The sequence below is a fragment of the Taudactylus pleione genome, unplaced genomic scaffold (genome assembly GCF_031769625.1).
Source record: "Taudactylus pleione unplaced genomic scaffold, aTauple2 ptg000036l, whole genome shotgun sequence".
NCBI lineage: Eukaryota > Metazoa > Chordata > Amphibia > Anura > Myobatrachidae > Taudactylus > Taudactylus pleione.
In genome coordinates this window covers 987,722-1,013,089 of record NW_028284438.1, presented here as the reverse complement: position 1 = coordinate 1,013,089, position 25,368 = coordinate 987,722, and the positions used below count along the sequence as shown (strand labels likewise).

At 43.5% G+C, this 25,368-nt stretch overlaps 1 protein-coding gene across 1 annotated transcript in view; it reads left to right on the top strand.

The window, feature by feature from the left end:
- LOC148538789 (uncharacterized) overlaps positions 1–25,368 on the top strand; it is a 171,985-nt gene that overhangs the window by 94,866 nt on the left and 51,751 nt on the right. The window contains exon 7 of the mRNA XM_088452244.1: positions 10,978–11,155. Within this exon, the coding sequence (XP_088308370.1) occupies positions 10,978–11,155 (178 nt within the window). The remainder of the gene's footprint in view (positions 1–10,977; positions 11,156–25,368) is intronic.

The following is a 25,368-nucleotide window of genomic DNA, read 5'->3' as shown; positions in this document are numbered from 1 at the left end:
GCAGCTCTACATGGCTTTTAGGGGCTGCAGTTGATGCAGTCCCTAGAAGCCGGTGCTATGACCAGGTACAGCATCACCACCACTTGTGCCCATGTGCCGGTCTCTGTGCCTGCCAGATCCATTGCGCAGGTGCTGGGAACCGGGTTGGCCAGACTTGCAGCAGTGGCAAGACCCCTCATGTAAGAGGGTAGGAGCCACTGCTGTCTGGTACATAGACACTCCTTGTATATGCCATAATATATACATTCTTTCCATATGCCATAATATATAGACACTCCTTCCATATGCCATAATATACAGACATTACTTCCATATGCCATAAAATATAGACACTCTTTCCATATGCCATAAAATATAGACACTCCTTGCCTATTGTATGTCACAATACACAGACATACCATCCATATGTCAGATACTGTAATACAGGGGCACATCTTCCATATGTCATAATATACATATCTTAATTCCATATGTCAAAATATACAGAGATGCTAGATTGATGACAGTGGGATTCTGACTGTCGGGATGCAACTGCCGGTACTCTTACACAGTGCTTAACGTGGTCCTGCAGAGGTGCTGGAACTCATCTTCCCTGTCACCACCACCCCCGAGCCTCCCTCCCAGGTTAGATATAGCTACTCTGAGATGTTGTCTTACCAGTGCCAGAGGAACTATAAGGGTTGATAATGTCCAGAGTAAATAAAAAAAACTTTGTTCACCTGAATGCCCCATGTATATTTTTGCAACCCCTGTGCATCTCCTATGCTTAAGTCTTTTCTTACCTATATGATGGTTTCTCTGCAGTGTGGGACATCTGAAGAAACTGAGCCTCCCAAGGCAGATAGTGTCTTGAACCAGTATTCAGTATGCATAGAGAAGATCATGTGGTATGGCAGCCACCTGTTTGTGTAGGAATAATATGCCACATTCATAGAACAGAGGTTCAACCAGATAATACATAGTATACGGGATGCTGTCAAGATACCGGCGGGCGCTATCCCACCCGCCGATATCTCGACACCCACATCCCAACTTGGGACTAAAGATAGCCATTGAAATCCTGATGCCTATCATTAGCTCCACTACTAAATCCGAACACCCGGCTTACCGAACGAAGGTAGCCCGGGTGTCTTAGCATGTAGCTGTGGGGGGAGGAGGGTTAGCTTTAGGGACCCCCGGGGGGGCTTAGGCACCCCTCCTGGGAGGGTTAGGGTAGGGGAAGTTAGGGTTAGACACCAGTAGGGGGGTTAGGATTAGGCACCCCCCTGGGTTAGGTTTAGGGTGCGGGGAGGGGGGGTTAGCTTTGGCCATAATGCGGGGAGGTTAGGGTTAGGCACTAATGGGGGGAGGTTAGGGTTAGGCACTAGGGGGGAGGTTAGGGTTAGGCACTAGGGGAGAGGTTAGGGTTAGGCACTAACGGGGGGAGGTTAGGGTTAGGCACTAATGGGGGGAGGTTAGGGTTAGGCACTAGGGGGGAGGTTAGGCTTAGGCACCACTAAGGGAGGTTTAATGTAGGGGGAGGGGAAGGCTAGAGTACATACCTGCTGCAGTCGAGATTCCAACCGGTCGGGATGCCGCTGTCTGTATTTGATCCGCCGGCATTACATAACGATTCCCTTAGCTACATCACTCTTGATTATATTAATAAGATTAATCAAGTTTAGAACCACCTGCAAGCAAAACAAGGATGACCAGAACATATAACTAAACATGCAGAGATACATTACGGATCGCTATTGCAATCACAGCTGCGATTACACATGCAGTCTCACTGCGGAAATATGCTAATGATTACAATTGCAATGCCATCGCAGCCTAACATAAGGATGCCCACTTTACCTTACACACATCCTTAATACTTTGCAAGTCTGCAAAACCATCAGTAACATAGAGTACAATTGGAGACCTTACTCATAAATTGCTAACCACATCACATGCAGTGAAAGCCCAAGCTGTGTAGGGCATCGCAGTGGCTAATTTATGCATGCCCCTGTAATGGTGTTCAAAAGCACTGGCACATCTGCGTTTCACTGACCACCACCACCCCCAAATGGTCACTTCCTGTCAATCACTCTGCAATGGATCTGCGTAGTCACTGCATATGCATGCGCAGAACACAACAATCGGCCAATTGCGTGCATAATTGCAGTTACGATCGGTAATAAATCAGGCCCTGAGTACAGTAAAGTCATATTTACATGATGTGGCTCATTTAAACATACAGAAACACACATATATGCATGGTCGGAGATATATCTTTTGTCTGTAGCAAATAATGGTAAGCAGTGCCAGATAAAGGTTCATCTGGACCTGGAGCTGAAATGTATGAAAGGCCTATTGTGTGCCGGTGTGTTTCACCAGAAGAAATTAGATCTAGACACTTTAATGAGAACTAAAAAAAAATTTCCTAAGTTCCACAAATAATAAAATATGACTATATCTATCTATATTCACGGCCAAATAGGAACCTTTTCTAAGGGGTCTCCCAGTGACGCCTTAGGTCTTCCCAAGTTCAGTGGGCGGTCCAGATGGCCAATGTATTGTATTGTATGGATTTGCACTGAATTCCGTCATCGTGGCCCTGTCCCCTGCTTCTCATCGCAGATAGATATCTGCCGCATTGTGTAGCAAGAGTGGGGCCACAATGATGTGATTGCGCCATCATGCCCACTGTGCCGCCCACTAGATCATGCGTGAAAGACAGGAAGATTAGCATGCTGTCACATACGTCCCTCTGTGATGATGTATGGGGCAGCACAGCGCTGTCATGGCTATAGTACTAGAGCGCGTTGGGGATGGAGAGGAGCAGGGGCACACTGAGGTGACCTGACATATGAGATATATATATATATATATATATATATATATACACACACACACACAGATACAGACAGACACACACACACACACACACCAATCAGACATAATATTAAAAACCCCTGATAGGGGAAGTGAGTAACCTTAATAACATTTATTATTTCAATACAATTGCACCTGTAAAGGGGTCTGATACATTAGGCAGCAACAGGTAACAAAGGGTGGAGGGTGAGGGAAGATTAGCATACAGGTACAGGTAAGCGTGGAGAAGGGGGAAAGCAGAGGGGGTAAGGGGACTGCCAGTAGCGGGAAATCTGGCTTTCTTTGACGCTGTGGAGATGAGGCTTTGTGTGGCAGATGAGTCAGTGCAGCCCGGGTGCTGCGTGTGTCACTACTGTCTCACTGCAGTGCTAGCCCCAGTTAACGCGAGGCATTACCTTATAGTTGGAGGATGAAATCCTCCTCCGGCTGCAGAGAGATCATCCGCAGTTACCGACAACGCACGGGGGAGGCAGATGTATCTTGTACAGCAGAGGTGATGAGGAAGCCATTGCTGCTGCTGAGTTTAGAATGAGTGAAGTGACGTCACGCCACTTGGAGGAGGAGCCGCCGTACCAGCCTTTAAGACTATGCAGCGCAGGGAGGGCTAGTGCTAGTGAAACCTTCCACTGCGCTGCAGCTACCAAATATATGCTAGGTGTTTGAACCGCGGGTGGCCGTGGAGGATGGGGGAGCGGGGGCCCCTCAGTCGGACACCAGCAGGCAGGCTGTAACAGGAAGAAAAAAAATTCCTGTCTGAGTGACAGCAGATCCCATGGGCCTATTTTGATGGGAGGGCCTGGAGCTATAGCTCCACCCGCCCCATTGTTAATCCGGCCCTGATGGTAAGGCACGATTTCTAACATATCATCTCTTATGTAAGCAGCCGCTCAAAATATGACTGCCAATTTAAGCCTAGTTAAGAAACTGCAAATTATTCTTATGGGCCCAATATTTGTTGGAAATTATGTGTGTCAGGTGTTAATATTGCAGAGTTATGTAGGCTCATACGGATTACCTAAACTACAAACAGCCTAGTAACTTAACTTGTGGTGTTGTTTTATTTTAGTACAGTAGGTACAACCATAATCACTGTTACATGAACACTGGTGATGGAGTGGAACGGGGTTCTATACAGCTCACCTGCTGGTGAGAGTATACTGCTTTATATGCAGGTATCAACCAGGTCTCTCATAAGATCTAAGTATGAGACTTCTGACTCCCACCGTGTCACTCTACACAGTAAAAGGCAAGATGGCCCCTGCACATGCTCAGTAGTGAGCTTGGCTGCCATCTTGGGATAGGGTATGAAACTTCCCTAGAGAACGGGAAGACTGGAGTCTGTGTTGTAGCGCACTCCTCTTTAAACACTCCCCGCACTACAAGCTTCTCCATGTTACACAAACATTAAATTTCAGCTTTTTGTAGCAACCTGTAAAATAAATTGTGTTAAGCACATAAAAAGGTATCAACATATCATGCGACTTCAACTTGGCCTTCTTGGAAGATACATTCACGAAAGTTCCTTTACTGACAGCGTGGGCTATAACAACAGTCTCTGAGACTCACAAACTTGGGACTGCTGTCACTATCACAATTATTGATGCTTTAAGTCTAGAAAAATCTCTTTGCCTATTTTGGTTTTATATTTACACCAATCAGATTTTAGTTTTGGCTTCTGGATATCTTGAGACTCACTGACTGCAATGTTTGATAATTCCTCTTCATATCACTTAGGTGGCTTGCCGATATTTGATCTTTCAGAAGGCCTTTCTGTGGATGAACTTCCAGGCTGAAAGTCTCTGACTCAGATCCTCAGCTGCATGTTCAGTGGCACATTATTGCTCTGCATATCAGCTTCCAACTTTTCTTGAATTTGTTTTGCATCTTTAAAGATACAATCTCTGGACTTAACAAGCTTTTTGGTATTTGGATTCCACAATTTGTATCCTTTGCTCTCATGGCAATAGCTAAGCATTATGGGCCTGATTCAGAGCCACTCGTAAGCGGCAGCTCGTTCGCTCTGAGCGATGTTTGCCCAACTGCGCATGCATACGGATCGTTATACGCATGCGCGAACCAGTCAGTGCGGCCGAAATTCATGTGCTCGCAAAATAGCGAATGCCTGCTAATTTGAGTGACAGAAAGAGGCGTATGTGGGTGGTAACAGGGGAATGTGCTTGAAAACGGCAGCGTCATTGACCACGTCACTGGGTTATTTTATAGCCAGAACTGCTCGCAAAATTGTGGTAGCAAAAACCAACCACAAGAATAGCGAGCAGTTCATACCCTGTTCGATGTACTCGATTAATCTAATAAATAGCGGACATGACGTAGGATGCGTGCGGCCAGGGGGCGTAGTTTCCTAAAAAACGACCGCAAGTTTTGTACGCTCGTTCAGACCTAGAGGCGTGAACAGACCGCAAACAGCGAACGGATCATTTGAATAGCCACCCCTATTTTCTGGACGAGCGAGCGCTAATTGCGTCCGGCTCTGAATCAGGCCCTATGTACTTTACTGACTTTGAATCCAGCTGTCATCTTTGTTCATTTGGTATATGCACATAGGCCATACTTCTAAGAGTTCTGAGCTGTTTTACACTTGGATGTCTCTTTGGCAACACTTCAATAGGTGTTATGTCCTTTAGAGAAACTGTAGGAGAATGAATCATGAGATAAACTGCTGTGGACAGTGCTTCCACCAAACATTTTTTGTCTAGGCTTAAATCCTTTGGCATGCATCTTGTTCTTTCTAGTGGTGTATGGTTTGCTCATTCACTGACACCTTTTTGCCCAGAAAAATAGGCATTAATCATTGATGCTCTATTTCATACTTCTTTGTTGAAATATTCTCCAATGTTATCAGATCTTGTGTCTGTAACCTGTTTGATTTTCAACAAGTCTCTTGTAGTCTGCAATCTTTTTCACCACTTCAGATTTCTCTCTAATGAAGCACTGCACATGTGTCATCTCTGTGAAATCATCTATAAACATCACAAAGTATCTGCATACACTCACAGACTATGCTTCCAATGGACCACACACACCTGAATGTACTATTTAAAGTGTTTGTAGCTCTGTTTGTTGATTTGGAAATGCTGATGACTTTTTCCCCACAATACAGCTCTCACAGGCTTTTTTGTATTATTTACTAACAATCCTGTGACCATCCTGCTCTGTAGCTTCTGAACACTGTCACATCCAAGGTGACTAAATATTGTATGACAGAGTTCTAATGACTGTGACTTAGCTGTCATCAGCACGTAACAGTGTTGTGTATCTAGGATGTGCAATTGCTGACATCTTGTGCCAATAGCTATGACCCTCCCTCTTCTGTTGCTCACAATGTACTTTCCTCTAGTGAACTGAACTCTGTGGGTTCTAGGACATTAGGTTCTGTTCTAGGACACTGATGGCTATAAGATTTGTTCCCAGTTTAGGTACATAAAGCATATTTTGGATCTCTTTGACTGCTGTTCTTGTCTTAACGTCTAAGTAAGTTTTAATTGTCCCAACTTTATTTGCTGTAAGGACTTGATTGCCAATTCCTTTTAAAGAAATTTTCACATTTTAATCATTCCTCATTGCACCTTAAATGACTTGTTGCACCTGAATCGATATACCATTAATCCTTTCTGTGGATTTCTGTGATACTCATGGTTAACTCATCTCTGCCATTGCATTTATTGCTTTGTATAGGATTCACATTCTTTTGCTTCCACTCAGTTGATTTGTGACCTATCTTGTGACAATTATAACACTTTAATTGAAATTTTGTTAGTTTTTCACTTTTTCTATGTAATGCAATTGTCTCAGCATTCAAATCTCAGGACACATGTTCTTGAAACTGTAATAACTTTGCTCTGACAGTCTCTGTTAACTTTGCTTTGTTTGACTCCAATGCCACAACCAGGAAGTCAACTCAGGTGTCAAGTTCTGCGGCGTTGCTGTAGCAATCTCTTCATCATGCTCTTGCACTCCAACAGATGTTAGTTACTGAGAGACAGACATAATTTTGTCCATATTATCACTCATACTGCTGCATTCATTCAATTTCATCTTATACAATGAATGTCTTAAATTTATCCTGCTCATGAGAGCTCCATCTTGATAGGTTGAAGTACTGTCCACATGTTTTTGCTGACTCTTTCCCATGTATTATAGAGTACATGTATTGCTTTATACTTAAGCCAATAGTTCCCATTGCTCTTTCCATATAATCTGGGCTTGAATCTGAATCTGGTTGTACAGTGACCTTCCACATCCATTCATGCTTTAATTGCATTTCCATAGCAAACTTCCAGGTTGTATAATTTTCTGCACCTTTTAGCTTGATATTTTTATGACCAGTATGGCTGTAGCTCCCATATTTATGCTTCTTATAGACATAACGCTTTGTACTGTACTCAGCTTCTGATATACAGTAGTGGAAAGACTCTGGACCTCATTCAGAGTCGGTCGAAGCGGCCGCACGGTCGTACGCCACCGATGTTCGCTACACTGCGCATGCGTAAAGTTTGCAATGCGCGTGCGCAAACTAGCCGCTACGATCAGAAATTTCTCTCTCCTTCAACACAGCCAGGTCGGTAGACAGAATGAGGCGTTTGTGGGTGGTAACAGGGGAAGGTGCTTGAAAACGGGGGAGTGGAGATCCGAACGCAGGCGTGCCTAATTATGCGAACGGCGTTTTATGGGAATGCATACGGTTTATGGGAGTGCATAATTAACAAAGTAGCGTCATGGCACATGTGACATGGGAGGTTTTTACACTGACCTGATCGTAGTGCTTAAGAGAGGGTATGGTCAACCTTAAGCTCTACGACCAGTTCCGATGGTTCCCGATGGTCTCGATTAATCCTTTTATGCCCGGAGATGACGTGCAATGCGTACGAGCAGGGGGCGTATTTTTTTTAATTCCGGCCGCTTCCTCCCCCTGGTCGGCCAGCTACCAATCCGAACTTAGGGACGCAACTTGCGAGGGAATCATTTGCATATCCGGCCCCTTTTCCCATACGACCGTGCGGCCGTTTCGACCGACTCTGAATGAGGTCCTCTGTGCTGTCTTCACTCTGTGCTCCTATGCAGTCTGCACTACACATGTGCCTAACATGGCATCTGTATGCTGCTCTGGGTGTCTCTACTACCTTATTTGTTTGGGTACTTTAGACCTGTGTGCCTGGGCCCATAACCTGTTGAAAATTATGTGTGTGCAGGTGTTGATATTGCAGGGTACTGTAGGCACACACCAGCAGATGACTCCAGCTACGAACATCCCAGTAATGATCTTGACATTATTGTAATGTCAACAATTAACATGTCAACATCTGCAAAATGTTGACATGTTCACAATGTCGACATCGTAAATGTTGACAAATTAAATGCTGAGATATTGTGAAATGCTAGCATTAGGTTTAGAGTTAGGGTCAGAGTTAGGATTAGGGTTAGACATACTATATTTACCACCACAAATACAGTTTTCTGACATTTGCTGTGACCTGAGACATTTGCCACAGCTTTCAAATCAGAGTTAGGGTTAGGATTAGGTTTAGGGTTAGGTAAGAGTTTAGGGTTAGAGTTAGGGTACTTACCTCCACAACCACCCCCAGAACAGCCACATCTTTGCACGACAATTTTCAACATTGTTATTGACCATATCGACATTTCAATGTCGACATGATCGATATCCCCATAGTCAATGTCGACATGCTGGTCATGTTGACATTATGACCATTTCAACATTTAATGTTGCTATAATAGATGTCGACATTCTAACAACAACAAAAAATTTCATATCCTTTATAAATAGCTGGATATTAATGACAAATAGCCCTTGGCCAATCAGGACTGACCATCAACAATTGACATTGAAATTGACAGCATGCAAAAATATTAAAGAAATGCAAACTTTAAAGTCAAAATGCTGAGAAACATACCAAACCTCATTTTTTATGCACACTACAAATGCCTTGCCTTACCTTTCATATAACCTTATTTTTTGTCCTTAAATACTGATTGTTTTTGCATCATTTATGACATAGGCTTATTTATAATGGTTCCAGGGGGGCTGCACAGCACACCCTGCATCCATAGTATATACTTACCTTGTGTTGGCTAGTGGGCTCCTCCTCCTCCACTGCTCCATCTTCCCAGTGACATCTTTGGGAAGATGGTGCTACGCAGTGAAAGCAAAGTCTGTGGCACTGTGCCAGAGACTTTGCTCTCTTGTTCGCATGCCCTATCTTCCCAAATATCACTGGTAAGATGGCACTGCAGAGGAGGGGGAACCCACTTGCCAGCACAATGTAAGATGTGGGGCTTGGATGGGGGCGCAGCTCAGAAGAGGGGGCCTTCTTCTTGGCACATTGTGGGGCTTGGGAGAGGGGGTGCTTCTCAGAGCAGAATACGCCCCTGATTTATGAGTTACATTAATAATGAGAGTAAGGGGACACTGGGGCAGTCTTTATTAAACTTGAAACTTTTTAAGTTTTTTCTTTTATATTTGGTAAAGTGCCCTTAGGTATACACTTCTCCACTAGAGTGCATCTTGGAAGTGCAAAATACGTTCCATTAAAGCTATACGGTCAGACACAGCACTATTTTTGTGGTGTGGAATTGACTGTGTGCCCTTGGGCACAGCGAGGGACGCTCCTATAAAAGCATCCTTTTCACCACTACTACAAATACTGTCCTGAAGGAATGTCTTCACTCTGCCAACTCTTTTCATCACTCAAGGTGGGATGTACTAACAATGTAATCATGTGGTGTACATCCCGCCAGTCACTGCAACAATACTAATCGCATATGTACTAATATATGCGATTAGTATTGCAAAGGATAGCTCTTGCAATAAGAGCTGCCCTTTGTGAAGCTGCCGCCGCCGGGTGAGGGGGTCTCTGCGGGACTCCACCCCCTCCTAGCCCCAGGAGCGTCCTGCTGGTAACCTCTGTAGGAAATCCCGGGCTCCTCCTCCCTGCGCCCGGAAGAAGAAGAGGAGAAGGAAACGGGGGACCCAGGAGGAGCACCTGGAGCACGCAGGAGGCTGAGGTGAGGGGGGCCGGCAGTGTAAGGTGTGGGGTGGTGGGGAGCGGGATGCAATAAGAAGTCCATAGGCTTCTATAAGGTAACGCCAGAAAAACCTGGTGTTACCCTCCGCATCAAAAATCGGGCGGCCAGGGCTTATTACATATGAAAATGCGGTAAAAACCCTGAAAACTGGGCTTTTACTGCATTTTTCCTTTAGTACATCCCTGCCTTCGTGCAAAACTATGCTTTTCTGCAAATGTTCTGCAAACCTAACTGGTTTGGAAGAAACAATCAAGTCACACAGTGCCAGCTTAGTTATGTTGTGTAGCATAATTGACATTGCTATTAGTAAAATCTATTGTCCAACATCAGGCGATATTACTTTCTCCATTTCTTCAACTATTATGCATTATTAGTTCCTCAGTTAAATCCTACTCATATTACATGCTATGCCAATAATCATAGCATCCTGAGTCTCAAAACAATATTTCAAATATAAATATTAACAAACTAATAAAAAATAATGAATGTAACACTTTTAGCTCATTTTCCTGCTGCAGTGTTGCTATAGATAACCAGTGATGTAGATTAAAATGAACAGAAAAACAATCCACTGTAAATAAATTATTGCAATCATTTTCTTAAAGCAGTCCATTTTTTATGTTACTGCTATAATATAGCATTGTCTCAAAAAAGGACTTATGCATTTTTAAGGAACTGTACGAAAAGACCTAGAAATGGCTCCTTATTATTATCATCCACAGGACAGCTATGCACCTACTTCTCCTAATTTTTAGCATAGTTGCATCAAATATATAAAACCATATGTCAAATTACTGTACATAGCTGTTTCAGGCCTATTCTGACTGTCAATGTTGATATATATTGTTACCACAAGGAGGCAGTATTTGATCATATTACTGATAAACTGCTACACTTAAAAAAATATATATGTATATTGTGACTTTTCCCCATATCTTAGTAATACAGCTGTTATACTAGAAATGTACTGTATGTTTTGTTCGATTTGATTGACATCTTCTACTGCAGTTAATGGCAGTTTATTTTGTTTTTGTCTTTTTTTCCAACATATCACAGGGTTTGGACTTAGTTTTTTCCCAAATATCACAGCTCAGGGATGATGTCTACTTTATTGAAAATGCTTTAAACCAAACAAAGCAAGAACGTTTAGGAGAAAATGAAACAGCCCTGAAACCAACAAAGAGTGGGTTCACACTACCCCCAGTGACTGAACCTCAGCTCACTGCATCACAGAGTATGTTGTCTTTTCACCTATATTGTTATTTATATACAGTATATTTTAGTTAGAAGAACAGACACCAAGGGGTATATTTACTAAAGTGTGGGATTTTAGAAGTGGAAATGGTGCCCATAGCAACCAATCAGATTATGCTTTTCATTTGTCTAGCAAATTCTAGAAGATTATAGCTAGAATCCGATTGGTTGCTATGGGCAACATCTCCACTTCTAAAAACCTGTACATTAGTAAATATACCCTCAAGTGTACCATTAGAAGTTAATATTCAGTGATACTGTTTACTAATTGGGACTGTTTTTTTAAACATTTTGCTTTATGTTGTGCCTATTAAATGTAAAAAATATTGTACTCTCTTGTATAACAATGTTATACCGTATGTTTCCCTTTAATCTATTTCATTTGACGGTAAATGGATAACATCAAAATTAACCAAAATTATTTCTTTACATATACAATAAAAAATTGCACCAGAAACCAGGTCCATCGAGACATTCTGTGGGCACAGGTGATACAAGGGGGCGTGGCCAAATCTGGGAGGCACTGACACCACTCCTCTGAAAAAATGAATGGGAAATATGTGCGCAACCAAGTAGGGGGACATTCCTCTTCCACAGCTCACTGTCCCACACCGGACCCCACAGACAACACTGGGTCCAGGTAATTAGTACCCGCAATTATAGGTCTATTTATAAATGGTGCAGGGTGTGTAGTGCACAGGGGACTCTGGGTCCAGGAGGTTCCCGCATTGCACACCCTGCACCCATAGTATACTTACCTTGCTCTGGTAAGCGGGTCCTTCATTCTTCATGGCATCATCTTCCCAATGACATCTTCGAGAAGATGGCACTGCACAGTGGCAGCAAAGATTCTAGCACCATGCTCTCTAATGTGCACGCACCATCTTCTCAAATATCACTGGGAAGAGGTAAGACGGCGCTGCGGATGAGGGATCCTCTTGCCGGAGCAAGGTAAGATGCATGGTTCGAGGGGGACGTGCTGCTCAGAGCAGGGGGCCCATGGCACACATTTATCACAAATAACAATGAAAAATATTTGTAATAAGGCAAGCACTGTATGGCACCATTTCATTATTTCCACCACATTTGCTCTAGGAGAAGTTGGGGCACAATTAACCATTACCATGTGGCATGTGCACTCCTCTATATACTAAAGTCAGTCTTTTGGAAATGCTGGACTACAACTGTAGAACACTGGAGGCAGGCTGTAGGTGATATAGGGACTGAGGGCATAACTCAAGCAGTACACACTACTGTATCTGCCCGGCAAAGCAGTTTACATTTGCTAGTCTGGGCAAGAATCACAGGGGGCAGATGCGAATCGCACAACTGGCAAGTTGATAGTGTTTAGTAATTTGCTGCGATAAGGGACTTTTAAAAAAATATATCAGCCTTATCGCCTGAGGAAATGTTTTTAACAACCTTTCTTTCGCTGACTAGTATAAACCTTCTGGTTTTGGGTCTACAATCCCTCTCTGTCCTCACCTCTACCGCAGTAGGTTACTGATCCATTCTCTAGAGAAATTGTAGACACCTTGGAGCACTTTTGATGAATACAGTAAGCCATTAAATGCATGAATGTATTCATTCAAACTCAAAGTTATCTAGGTGTTTCTATCCCTGGAGTATGTTTCAATAACGGTTAAGACAGGGCTGATCTTTTTGCTGAAATGTATAGTATTAGTGTACTAGTCATCAAATTACGCCCTATTGTAAAATTAAGTATGTAGCATTGTTAAGTATGTAATTATCCCTTCAATGTACAGTGCTACACAATATGATTTATTTATAAATTATAAGGGAATTAAGTATTATAATAATTAAAAGAATTGTTTTATAGCCAATCATTAAATTATTTTGGAAATAAACTAGATTTAATGATGTGATGGTTGTAGTTATGCTAGGGCCAGATTCTGATGTGTGAAGGCAAAAAAGTGCAAGTTAAGGCCCACATACATTAGCAACAGTTTGCTGCATTTCCCTGATCCCCAGATCTGTGAAACTCAACATGTTGGATTTCACTGATTTGCCAATCATGATCAAATCATGATCAAAATATGATCGTAATTAGATAATTGGGGATTTTTAACATGTAGAATTTCACCAATTCCCTAAGAATTAGCGACCGTCAATGACCGCCGGTCCGATCAGGGGATTCACTGTTCCGTTCCAATCGGGGTATTAAGGAATCGGCCGCCTGATATATGAGGCCCTTAACTGTGCACCTGGACAAAACCATGTTAAAATGCAAAGGATGTAAAGAAATTAATTTGTTTGCATGTAGAGTAAATATTGGCTGTTTTTGCATGGACAGCTTTATTTTTACACTGCAATTTAGATTTGAGTTTGGACACATTGGGCATTGGGATTTATGTTTGCAAGGAACTGCACAGACACAAGGAAGCAGCTGTGCAATTGTGTGCGTGTGAGGACGCAGCCTCGGATCAATATTGCGACCAGTAAGACCATCGGTTGTGATTTGTGAGATTTTCAGGCACCTGCCAGCCTGCGTAAGTTTAAGCTTACGCTTGCTCAGGCTGACAGTAGGATCCGGACACCCAGGTCCTGGAAGTTTGCGTCTGATGAAGCAGACCCCGGACCCGTCATGACTTCAAAATGGGGGCGACACCACCATTTTAAAAAAGGGTGCTGGGTGCCGCCCCTGTTTCACCCCCAAATGCTGCAGTATGTCAATCATGCTGTGGCTGACAGAGGCCGCAGAACAGGACTTGCGTCTCTGCAGAGCACCTTATGGTTTATGTACAGATATGAATTAGGCCCATTGTTCTCAATTCTAAATCTCTCTGCACATTATAAATCTGCCCCGCCTGCAGTGGAACACGGTTTTTCCAAGGTGCAAAGTTACTTGCTCTATTCTCTCTAAATCAGCCCCATAAATTGTTCCATACACAGCTGCAATTTGATAATCTAAACTGCATATGCACTATCTCCCTGTTTTTGCTCTACATTTTGAACTGAAAAGTACAATTGCTTAACACAAAAAATCCACACTGTGAAAAAAAGTTTTTAATAAAATAAATGTGTAAGTGTAATATCCCTTAAAAAAGTAATCAGTCCTGTGTGCACTGGAGCATTTACCAAAGCTAGATCACAAGAAAATGTCATGTAGAGCATGACAGCAAGTCAGACTTTATATAACAAAAAGTGATGACCAGTATGCAGTGGCGGACCCCTCCTCCCCAGTAAAATCCGCCACCTCAGTGTAGTCAGTGCAGTCTGTGACTGCACTGGCTACACTGTGACTGGCAGGGGCTTCTTAGAAATGCTACCTGCCAGTCACATAAACAACAGGCAGTCTCAGGGGGAGGTGTCTCCTGACTACACAGACTGCACTGACTACACTGAGGTGGTGGATTTTACTGTAGGGGGTGGGGGGTCCGCCACTGCATACTGGTCATAATGCCAGTCCAGGCTGGTATTAGCAGAGAGCGGATTGCAATAGGAAGCTGCTTCTCTGCTTTTCTGACAGCCCTACTCAGCTCCTTGGGGCTACAGACTATGCAGCCCTTTTGAAGCCGGTGTGTTGCGTGGTGCCCCGCCACTAGTGCGCATACGCCGGTCCCAGCGCCTGTAAGATTGATTGCGCAGGCACCGGGACCCGGCCAGAAGAAGACGGGTGAGTAGTTTTTGGCGACGGCAGCCCCGCTCATCTAAGAGGGTAGGAGCCACTGCTGCCAGTATGTGACATTTATAACAACTGATAAAATAAATGAAGTTACTATACCAAGCAATCTGATATTTGCATAAAAAGAAATGCAGTGTAAAAATGACATAGCCGAATGTTTTTATATGCACTATCTCCTTTTCTGTTGTTACCACTTTTTTAAAATTCCCCCTAGTGACTCTCACATTAGAGCTGTGAAGCATGTTACATTTAAAGAAATTCATTAGAAAATCCTGTTTGTTTGTTTTTATATAGCAATTCTAAATGTTTTGGCCATATTAACAGCTGCTCTTCAGCATACAAAGTATATATTTAACAAGACATAGGAGTATTCCAACCATTCATCATATGTCCTTACATAAATGTAGCACTTCCTCTGCATCATAGTTTCTTATCTACTAGTTTGCACTCGCCATCTGTTTCTTGTTTGATCTATTATACTACACCTCGGTACATCTGTGAATTACTGCAAAATGCTCGTAAAATAAATTATAGCAAGAGTGTTGTTTAACAATACTTGTAACATAATATTTTGGACTAAACATACGCTATGCTGATTTAATGCAGTATAGTTGTTTCAAACTGTTTTATAATAAAATCATAAAAATGTTACTTCATGGAAATGGTCATCATTTACAACAGCACAATGCAAAGTAAGGACTGGTACACATCAGCCGACCCGATACCCGATGGAAGGATATACCTTCCGGCCATAAACACTGCACGATCAAGAGTACGACTGCCCAATATACACTTCCATCCCACATTCACCTGCATGCGGTCGTCAGCGACGTCATCTCATCTGTTGTGCAGCACATCAGATGGGAAGACGTCACTGATGGTGCATGTGAACGTGCGAATGAGGGAACACACTGAGCAATATGGACTATATATTGTTCCAGTATGTGTCAGAATGATATATCATCCAATATATCACCTGAGAAAGGCTGGTTGTTGACCAAACATGAACGTGTTCTATACCATCATGTTAATGCATGGATTTTTGTACCATACCTACAAATGTCCTAGTTTCCTCTAGTGTTCCAAGCTGGCAGTGCAGTGAAACTAAACCAATGTTTTCAGTAGCACGTATTTTTACAAAAATTATCCTTAAAATAAAGATTTAGTAGAATCCAATTATACCTTAACCACTCAAAAGTGACCTAATAAATGCTACTGGTTTTTTTAAATCATTTTGTCAAAAACATCTGATATAAAATTAATTGGTCTGTTTGTTTGTCTGTCAGGTTATGCATTCAGACACCCCTGCACCGATTGGGATGATATCAATGCGAAGTGGTCCAGTTTGATCCTGGCCAGGTTTTAGGGGGATTAAGATCCCGTTTGGACCTCCAGTTGGTGTACGCTGGGCAGAACTTTGACCCAGAGAGCCTGTTTTAGGCCTTCCACTGGATGGATTTGGATGAAAACGTAACTGAGGGGTGGCAATGGGTCTGGGATGCCTGAGTTAATAACTTGAAGATTAGGTCCCAGTCAGACCTACTGTTAGTGTATGCTGGGCAGAACTTTGACCCATGGAGTCTGTTCTGAATCTTCCACTGGATGGATTTGGATGAAAACGTAACTGAAGGGTGACAATGGGTCTGGGATGCATGAGTTAATAACTTGAAGATTAGGTCCCAGTCGGACCTACTGTTGGTGTATGCTGGGCAGAACTTTGACCCATGGAGCCTGTTCTGAATCTTCCACTGGATGGATTTAGATGAAAACTTCACAGTAGTAACATTGAATCCCAGAAGACATACTAGGGGGTTGAGGTTCCGGTCGGACCTCCCGTTGGTGAACGTTTGTTTAGAACTTTGACCCATGGAGCCTATTCTGAGCCTTCCACTGGTTGGATTTAGATGAAAATTTAACATAGGGGTGGCAATTGGTCTGGGATGCCTGGCAATTGGTCTGGGAAGCCTAACTGATAACTAACTTAATAACGTGAAGATTTAAACCTGGGCAACACTGGGTACTTCAGATAGTATTTTCTAAAAATTGTTTAACTACCCCTAAGGGTGTCACCCCCCCCCCAGTATTATAGGTTTCCATTGTGATATACCCCACCCCCACAACAGCAATTCATTCTCCAGTGGTAATTGTTCATCCAGTGGCATTAACCCCTATCCAGCAATGGTAACAGATTCCCTAGAGGCATTACTCACCAACCCCATGTGTAACGGTTTTCATTTAAGAAAAAGCACCACCAGGAGTAGCAAGTATTCTCAGTCCATAAGATCTCCTCACACCCCAGTGACAATAGTTAATTTTGCTGAATTAACACCCACTGTAGTATCTATAGATCCCTCCAGTGTTCTTAGTGTTCTGTCATTAGCCGCTCTCCCCTCATGCAGAGTGCAGTGCAGCAGATCACAGGGCTGATCATCAGTCCTACTGCAGATTTCTGCACTTGGAGTTAAAATATTCTCCTCTTTGCAAAGGATTTTAATTTGATATTGCAGAGCATGTGCTCCTGACTGCCTTTTACACAGTATGTTGCAATGCATATTTGGCAGTGATGTTGGAGGTCACAGACTGCTATATTACTGCCAGGGGTCCATAGGAGCAGGAGGATTTCTTTTCTACACAGAACAGATCTCCTCTGACATCAACAGGGAACGGAGGAGCAGGATACAGTCACATGGGATGCAACTGTGTCAGTGAAAGCCGAGCTGGCCTTTGACACATCCCATGTGACCATGGCAGGTAAGTGGTTAATAAGGGTTAGAGTAAAATTAAGAAGTCTTAAACTCTCAGGGAGAAGTAGGCAGTGCATTAATCTGACTTTGCACTGTTGTACTTTATGTACAAAGCTTTATGCAATAAACGTTCCAATCCTTGGAAACTGGTCACAATATCAATAAAAGACTCATGCAAATTGTTACTTTGTTACTACAATGTGTTACATAGGAAGTACTGTACAATATTTTTTATATCTATTTAGTCACAAAGCAAACATCCTGGCAAGTCCAGGGCACAATGTCTTTTTAAATTTTAAGGCTTGCAGGGCATACATACAGTAAAACCCATGATCCATTGTCTAATACATATATACAGTATAAATGGCTTGTGTATTTTCACTTAGGAAACAGAGATTGATCTATGCACATTTGGACATAAAAGCAAGTCATGGCTCTCTTTCCCGGCAGCTGTGCACATGCCTCAATACACAATGCGTACCTTTGGCCATGGCGACTTGGTCACATATTGCCATTATGGCTTCCTGCAACAAAGGAGGCCAGGTTAGGAGTTGGAAAGGGCATTTAGACATTTGTGACCAACTTTGCATTTTTTTTCCCAGGTACATTTTACATGTTTAGAGACAAATTGCGTCTAACTCTGAATAGCCTAATTCAGAGTTAGACGCAATTTGTCTCTAAACATGTAAAATGTACCTGGGAAAAAAAATGCAAAGTTGTTGGGAATGTTTTACTCTACAGTTTGGAATGCTGCAGAGTGAAGCCTACATATGTGGGGCATTCTCCTTTGTTAACTAAGGACCCCCATATTTTGGTTTTGGCAAAACCACCCTCAAGTGTTTTGGTGCAGATTTGGATTTCTTTCAATCAGATAAAAACATATAAATCATGTAATGTGGGCCTGTTCCTACAGTATTGTTAACATCAATCGCATTCATTTCCACTCATTTATAGTCAATTTTGACAATGTCACATCTCACAATATTGTTTTCACCAATTTTGGCCAAAGGCTGCAGCGGGCTGGTAAGCTAAAGTAAGTGACAGGACAGCTGCACATACACATGGCAGTTTAAAAGAAGATCCTTCTATCTGGCCTCCCCAACTCCCATCTCTCTCCTCTCCAGTCTGTCCTCAATGCTGCTGCTCGACTCATCTTCCTCTCCAAATGCTCTACATCTGCCTTCCCTCTCCTACAAGCCCTCCACTTGCTCCCCTTCCCTTTAGAACCCAATACAAGGTTCTCACACTCGCTTACAAAGCCCTCACCCATTCCTCTCCCATTTACATCTCTGACCTCATCTCCCTCCACTCTCCCTTCGCTTAACTAATGCACGCCGCCTCTCATGCCATTTGATTACTTCCTCCCACTTCCGCCTCCAAGATTTTGCCTGTGCTGCTCCTGACCTTTGGAACTCTCTCCCTCTCCCTATCAGACTCTCGACCACTTTACAATCCTTCAAACAGGCTCTCAAGACCCACTACTTCATCAAAGCCTTCCAGCTCCCATCCTAACTTGTTGCAACATGCTTCTTCCTCCCTGTTTACCCCATCTGTGTCACACCTGTTTGTCTGCCCCTCCCCTTTAGAATGTAAGCTCTTATGAGCAGGGCCTCTACCCTCTTATGCTTCTTCTTACTTTACTTTCATGTACTGCTTCTTACCTCCCACCAGGGCACCTAACACTTGGTTGCTTATGCTCTGTGGCATAACTAGGTGTTATGGTCACTAATGTAGCAATGTATATTATCCATGTCCTTGTTCTATATTGTACTGTAATACCCCTTTTACACCAGAGCTAAAACCAGGGTTTTTGAAGGGTTAACCCGGGCAGCTCCCTTGTGTAAAAGGGGAGAGAGTTGGATCACCGGGTCGAGTGACCCGGCAATCCAACCCAGGTAACTAGCAGGTTTAACACGGGCATAGCCCGTGAAACCCTGCTGTGAGAACAGCGCACTCCGGGTCACGATGACCTGGAGTGTGCTGCTAGCCAGCCGATTGGTCCAGCTTCAGTGGCGCTTGGAGATGACATCATCTCCAAGCGACCACTTTTACTCCATGCAGACCCGACTGCGGTGTGAGTGGCGCTGACTCGGGAATATCCCAAGTCGGCGCCGGCAAAATTCTGGGTCTGATCCGGATAGGAACTTTGGGGGTCATTCAGGCCCGCTCATGAGCGGCAGTACGCTCGCAAGCGGGTCGATGTTCCCCCACTGCGCATGCGCACGACGGAGGGAGCTCCGTCATGTGCATGCGCGAGGCCCGGCGAGCGACGGGCTCTCCATCGCTCCGGGTCTCGCACCAAAGGGGGCGTGCTGTCGATTTTGATTGACAGCACGCCCCCTTTGGTGGGCGTGCCGGGGGCGTGCCTGCCCATGGGAACGCCTACCGTCTCAAGCCGACCCCACTGACATCACTAGTGATGTCAGTGGGAGTGATTTTGGCTCTGATAGAGCCAAAATCACTCCAGGGCTTGCGGCAGCGAGACCCTACCGCAGGGTCTCCGTCGCAAGCCCGATGGTCGAGATGGTCAAGACCATCGCGACCATCATCATGGACGCTCGCTATAGCTGTGGGTGGTAACCCACAGCTATGCGAGCGTCCATGAGGACGCTCCAAAAAAAGGTAGGAGGGCCCTGATTCAGAGCGAGCACTCTGGTCAGAGCGTTCAGCTCTGAATCAGGCCCTTTGTTCCAACTACGGGTCAGACCCGGAATTTAGGTGGAAAAGGGGTATCAGTAACTTGTCAAATTAGTTGTTTATGTACTTTGTAAGGCACTGCAGAACACTTGTGGCGCCATATAAATAAATAATAATAATAATAATAATAATAATAATAATAAAGCACTTCTATTAAACATAGTGACACTGTAGTGGCAAACAGGAAAACAATTTAATAAACTACAGCATATGATGCTATAGAATGTTTTTATTAAGCAACTATAGTAGATCAGAATCCCCAAGGCCAGCACAGGCAAATGGAGGTGGGATATTTAGTGGAAGCCAGGTAAAGGATTATTGATTGATTGATTGATTGATTGATTACAGTACTAATATAGCTATCAAGAAATACAAATCAGAGATATGAAAAACTCTATTAAAAATCAAGCTTCCAAAATCCTAATTAGATTTTTAAAGTGGAAACTGAGGGCCCGATTCAGACCAGCTCGCTAGATGCATTATCACGCAGCCGTCAGCTTCCAAAGTATGCAAATCCCGCTATTGCACGGTAAAACATTAGCATGCCCACTATGTCTTGGCGTGCGATCACGGTATGTATTTAGACACTCACCAGCTGTCACAAGATGCCAACTTTCTCTTAGTAACACATGCCATCTCCAGGAAGTGTATGGAACAATCGGTGACATCGAGCAACATCGGACCCATACACAGCACTTGTGACTGACCATACCCTACCGCAAGCACTGCAAATGCAGCAGTGTGTAATTCAGCCATGTGACAATTATGCACACCCCTGAAACGGCATTCAGATGCACAGACATGCCTGCATTCACACCACCACACCCCCGTTTCCATCAACCTCCCCCTGTCACCACCCACAAATGGCACAACCTGTCACTCATTCTAGCAGGGCATCTGTGTACAGGGTTCAAATGCTTCGCAATCAAATGGACTAGTTTGTGCACGCACACTACGACTTATACACATGAGCATATTGCAAACATTGGTAGGCTACATGCAAACGCATACTAGCGAGCGGGTCTGAATCAGGCCCTAAATCCTAACAGCAAATCACAGGACTCAGAACAATGCAAGAGATTCAAGGCAGAGGAACGGCCTAGTCAAAGTTGATAACTATTAATTATATAATATTTTATTCTATGAAACTACTCAGTATCTATGTAGAAGCTGCAGAAAATGGGGCCTGTATGCCTAGATGAGAAGCTGGTCATGGATGGAATTGTAAGATAAACAGAACATGAATGTCCCAGTAAAGTACAGTACTATACACTGCCTCTCAAACACACCCAATCTTGGCAAATCCCATAATGAAAAGTGGTGCATGATGGAATTGTCCCTACTAGCCACCCTTATGTTGTATGTTAAAAAGGGCATGCAAAGTTTAGCACACCAAGCACTTCAGTGACAGGGGCTGCCACATTTGTGGCTCAAGTGCTTGGTTTGTTTGGGCCCCACAAAACAAATTATCAATGGGCTCAAGGCAACTAACTCTGTTGTTAATTATTGTCACAGTTGGTATTGATATCATCACTCAGTATTAGCTCATTTACATTGGAATCCACCATTGCAGAAGTACCTGTGCAGTAATCCCAAAGAGACACTATACCTCTAGTGAATTTACAGGTTCATAACACCGATAAACCCTTTCAGAGAGGCAAGTTCCCCTACTAGATCCAAGACTCTAAGGCAGAGGTTCCCAAACTTTTTGAATTATGGCACCCTAGAGTAACACCATTGTTTTCACAGCACCCCTAAGACAAACATTTGTTATTGAGAAAATCAGAAAAAATTTAGTAAAGTAGTAAAGTGAAGTAAATTGTGCTACCTGTCATCCTTAGGCTCAGTAATGTGGTTGTGGACAGATTTAAGCTTCTGTATGTGCACATATTTACATTACATTGACCATAAATAATTTGATTTGTTGCAGGACCACAACCCGATGGCACCCCTGCAAGTGTCCCGAGGCACCCCAGGGTGCTGAGGCGCACAGTTTGGGAACCACTGCTCTAAGGGCCAAATGTAATAGGGTGACTGTTTAGAAAATGTGAGAGTTTAGCAGTAAGCTCTCACACTTTTTAAACTCGGCCAATGTAATCCCAGAACAGGCAACCTTCCATGCTTTTAGACTCATAAAACTTTCACTATATAAACTCTCATCCAAATATTTTCCCATTTAGAAGATAAAACTCGACCAATGTGAGAGTTTACTTGCAAACTCTCACCCTATTACATTTGGTCCTAAATGTAATTAAGTCACAGGAAATAAAAACAACTTTTGCAGAAAATTTCAACTTTATTTTGCAGGAACGTAATAGTAGACATCCCCATTGGGCTATATTTTCACAATGTTAGAGATATTACTACAATGTTAGAATTCAATGCAAATAAATTCTTTACTATTTCATTAAATTGCATTGCATGTTCACCAACTTATCCAACACTTTATAACATGAAATACATAACATTATTCTTCAATATGCTATACAGAGCAATTCTAGTACTTGCCAGTGTACCAAATAACTTCAATAATGTTTTTATATTGCGGTATCAATTATTAAAGTACCATAAAATGTCTCAAGGGTTTATACCCAAATGATGAACTTGGTGCACATAAAAAAGTCTCAGAGTCTGCAGAAGGTTGTATAGTAGATAACATTCCAGATTGTTTATGTCTAAAGGATGTCAAAAGTATGCCACTGTGATTGACAGTGTGAAAAGACAACCCTTTGTACTATGCACATTTGTCAATATATGTGCATGTATATCTATTGTAGTTGCTTTATTTCCAAGTAGGTATTATCTTCCAGGACCCAGTGTGATCCTCACGTGGTCATTCATATGTTTATAGTTTAGAGTGGACAATGATTAAAAAAAAGTCTCCTAAGCATATTTAAGTACCTAACACAACTGTAAAGGAATTCATAAATTAGTTTATGAGGGCAGATTTATTAACAGGATTTACAGTTAGGGTGTTGTTTTATCTCATTGAGCACTTCTAAAACTTCCCTGTCTGAGGGTACAGTAAGAATGCTGCTCAGTTGCCAAAGAGGCTGAGTTATATTTTAATATAATAGGTTTAGTGGAACAGTCACTGGCAGCGGACCTCTCACAGTATGGAATTTATTACTGTTGATAAAGGCCCTCATTCAGAGCCGTACGCTCTGAGCAGAGCGCACGCTCTGAATGAGGGCCGCCCTCCATAATTATGGAGCGTCCTCCTGGACGCTCGTATAGCTGTGGGTCACCACCCACAGCCTATACGAGCATGCAGTTTGATGGCCGCGATGGTCGTGACCATCGCGACCATCGCCACTGCGAGCCGGAGCCTGCGGTTGAGGTTTTCAACCGCAAGGCCCGGAGTAATTTTGGCTCTATCAGAGCCAAAATCACTCCCACTGACATCACTAGTGATGTCAGTGGGCCGGCTTCTGACGGTAGGCGTTACCTTGGGAACGCCCCCGTGAGGGAGGCACGCCCCCGGCACGCCCACCAAAGGGGGCGCGCTGTCAATCAATATCGACAGCATGCCCCCTTTGATCAGACACAACGAGCGAAGGAAAGTCCTTCGCTCGTCGCGTCTGGCGCATGCGCACGACGGAGCTACTGCCGTCGTGCGCATGCTCAGTGCAGACCATCGACCCACTTGCGAGCGGACAGCCGCTCGCGAGTGGGTCTGAATCAGGGCCAAAGCCTCTTAACATTAAATCCAGAGGAAATGATTATTATGAGGCTATGTCTGTTTGTAGAATGGGCTGTATTGTTATACTAGAGCTCCAAGCCATTTGTTCGGTCAACTGCACTAGCTACAAACCTCTCTGGATGTCAGTCATGCTCTGATCACAGCCCTGATTGGGGATCTCTGGGGACTGACCCTTTTCCTCAGATGTGGCTCTCCCCATCTGGTTTAGCTGCAGTTCAGCACTTCTTTCAGGTTGACCATTCCCTCTGTCAATCAATGAAAGCTGTGCCCCTCTTCTGCACTAACCATTCCCCAGCCAGGAGGAGCATCTCAACCCAATCAATAGGACCCTCCATAACAGCAGCAGGCTGTGAAGCTGAAGACTTCCCTTCATCTGTAAACTGTCTGTCATTGGAGGATCGCTGTACACAGCCCAGCTTCTGACTCCTCCCCACTCCAAGAGCTCACTGCCTTCTGTCACTGCTTGAAGATCCGGCTTCTGGCAGTGGAGAAGTGCTTGGGTCCACCTCCTTGATGAAAGTTGCACCGGGTCCCTCTCAGACTGTCCCCACACCAGATTGTTACTTTAGCTCCCACTTCCAGATTCCACCAGTGTGGCTCTCCCACTCAGTGCTGCTGTATGTCAGTTGTAACACCAGCGGCACCTCTGCCTTTTCACAGGCTTCCCACATGCTGTCCATTACCTCAGAATTCTACTCAATGGTCAGATTGATTTTTATATGCTCTTTCTGCATGAGCCCCACTCTATCTTGCCAGGGCTGCAAGACCCTGTACAGCTGGTGCATGGCTATCTGTAACTTTCAACTGCATGATAGCTCCTGCAGATGCTGCCCCTGTATCCACTATCACCAAGGAAATACAGCTGTGTCCTTGCTCATCTAGCCGCAATACGCCAGGTCCCATGCAACTGTGCTAGCATTGGGTGTCTCTTTCATGCTGAAAATGCATCAATAGCAATGCAACTAGGAGACTGTGCTGATTGATATGATAAGTAACATTTGTATATCTGTGTGCAACTGAGTATGTAAATGGAACTTGGGGCCTGATTCAGAGATGGATGGAATTGCACAGCCGCACACAAGCAGCTGTAAAATTCCATCCATTTAAAATGCATATGAAGAAGGAAGTGTCACACGCCTCCTTGCTGCATTTGCGTGATCCATGCATTGTGACTGAGGTCACAGCCTAGGGTCACCATCAGAACAATCGCTACCATATACTATATACTGTATTTATATATACATTGTTAAAGTCAAATAATTGGGTATGATCACTTTACAATTATTATCTGACGATATAGTCGTCTATAGTCTGATGGCGTGTTATTAAGACGCTACTTTGCGGCAGTGCAATCCAATACACACAAATGTGAATGCACACATGTATTCACATACACAGACATA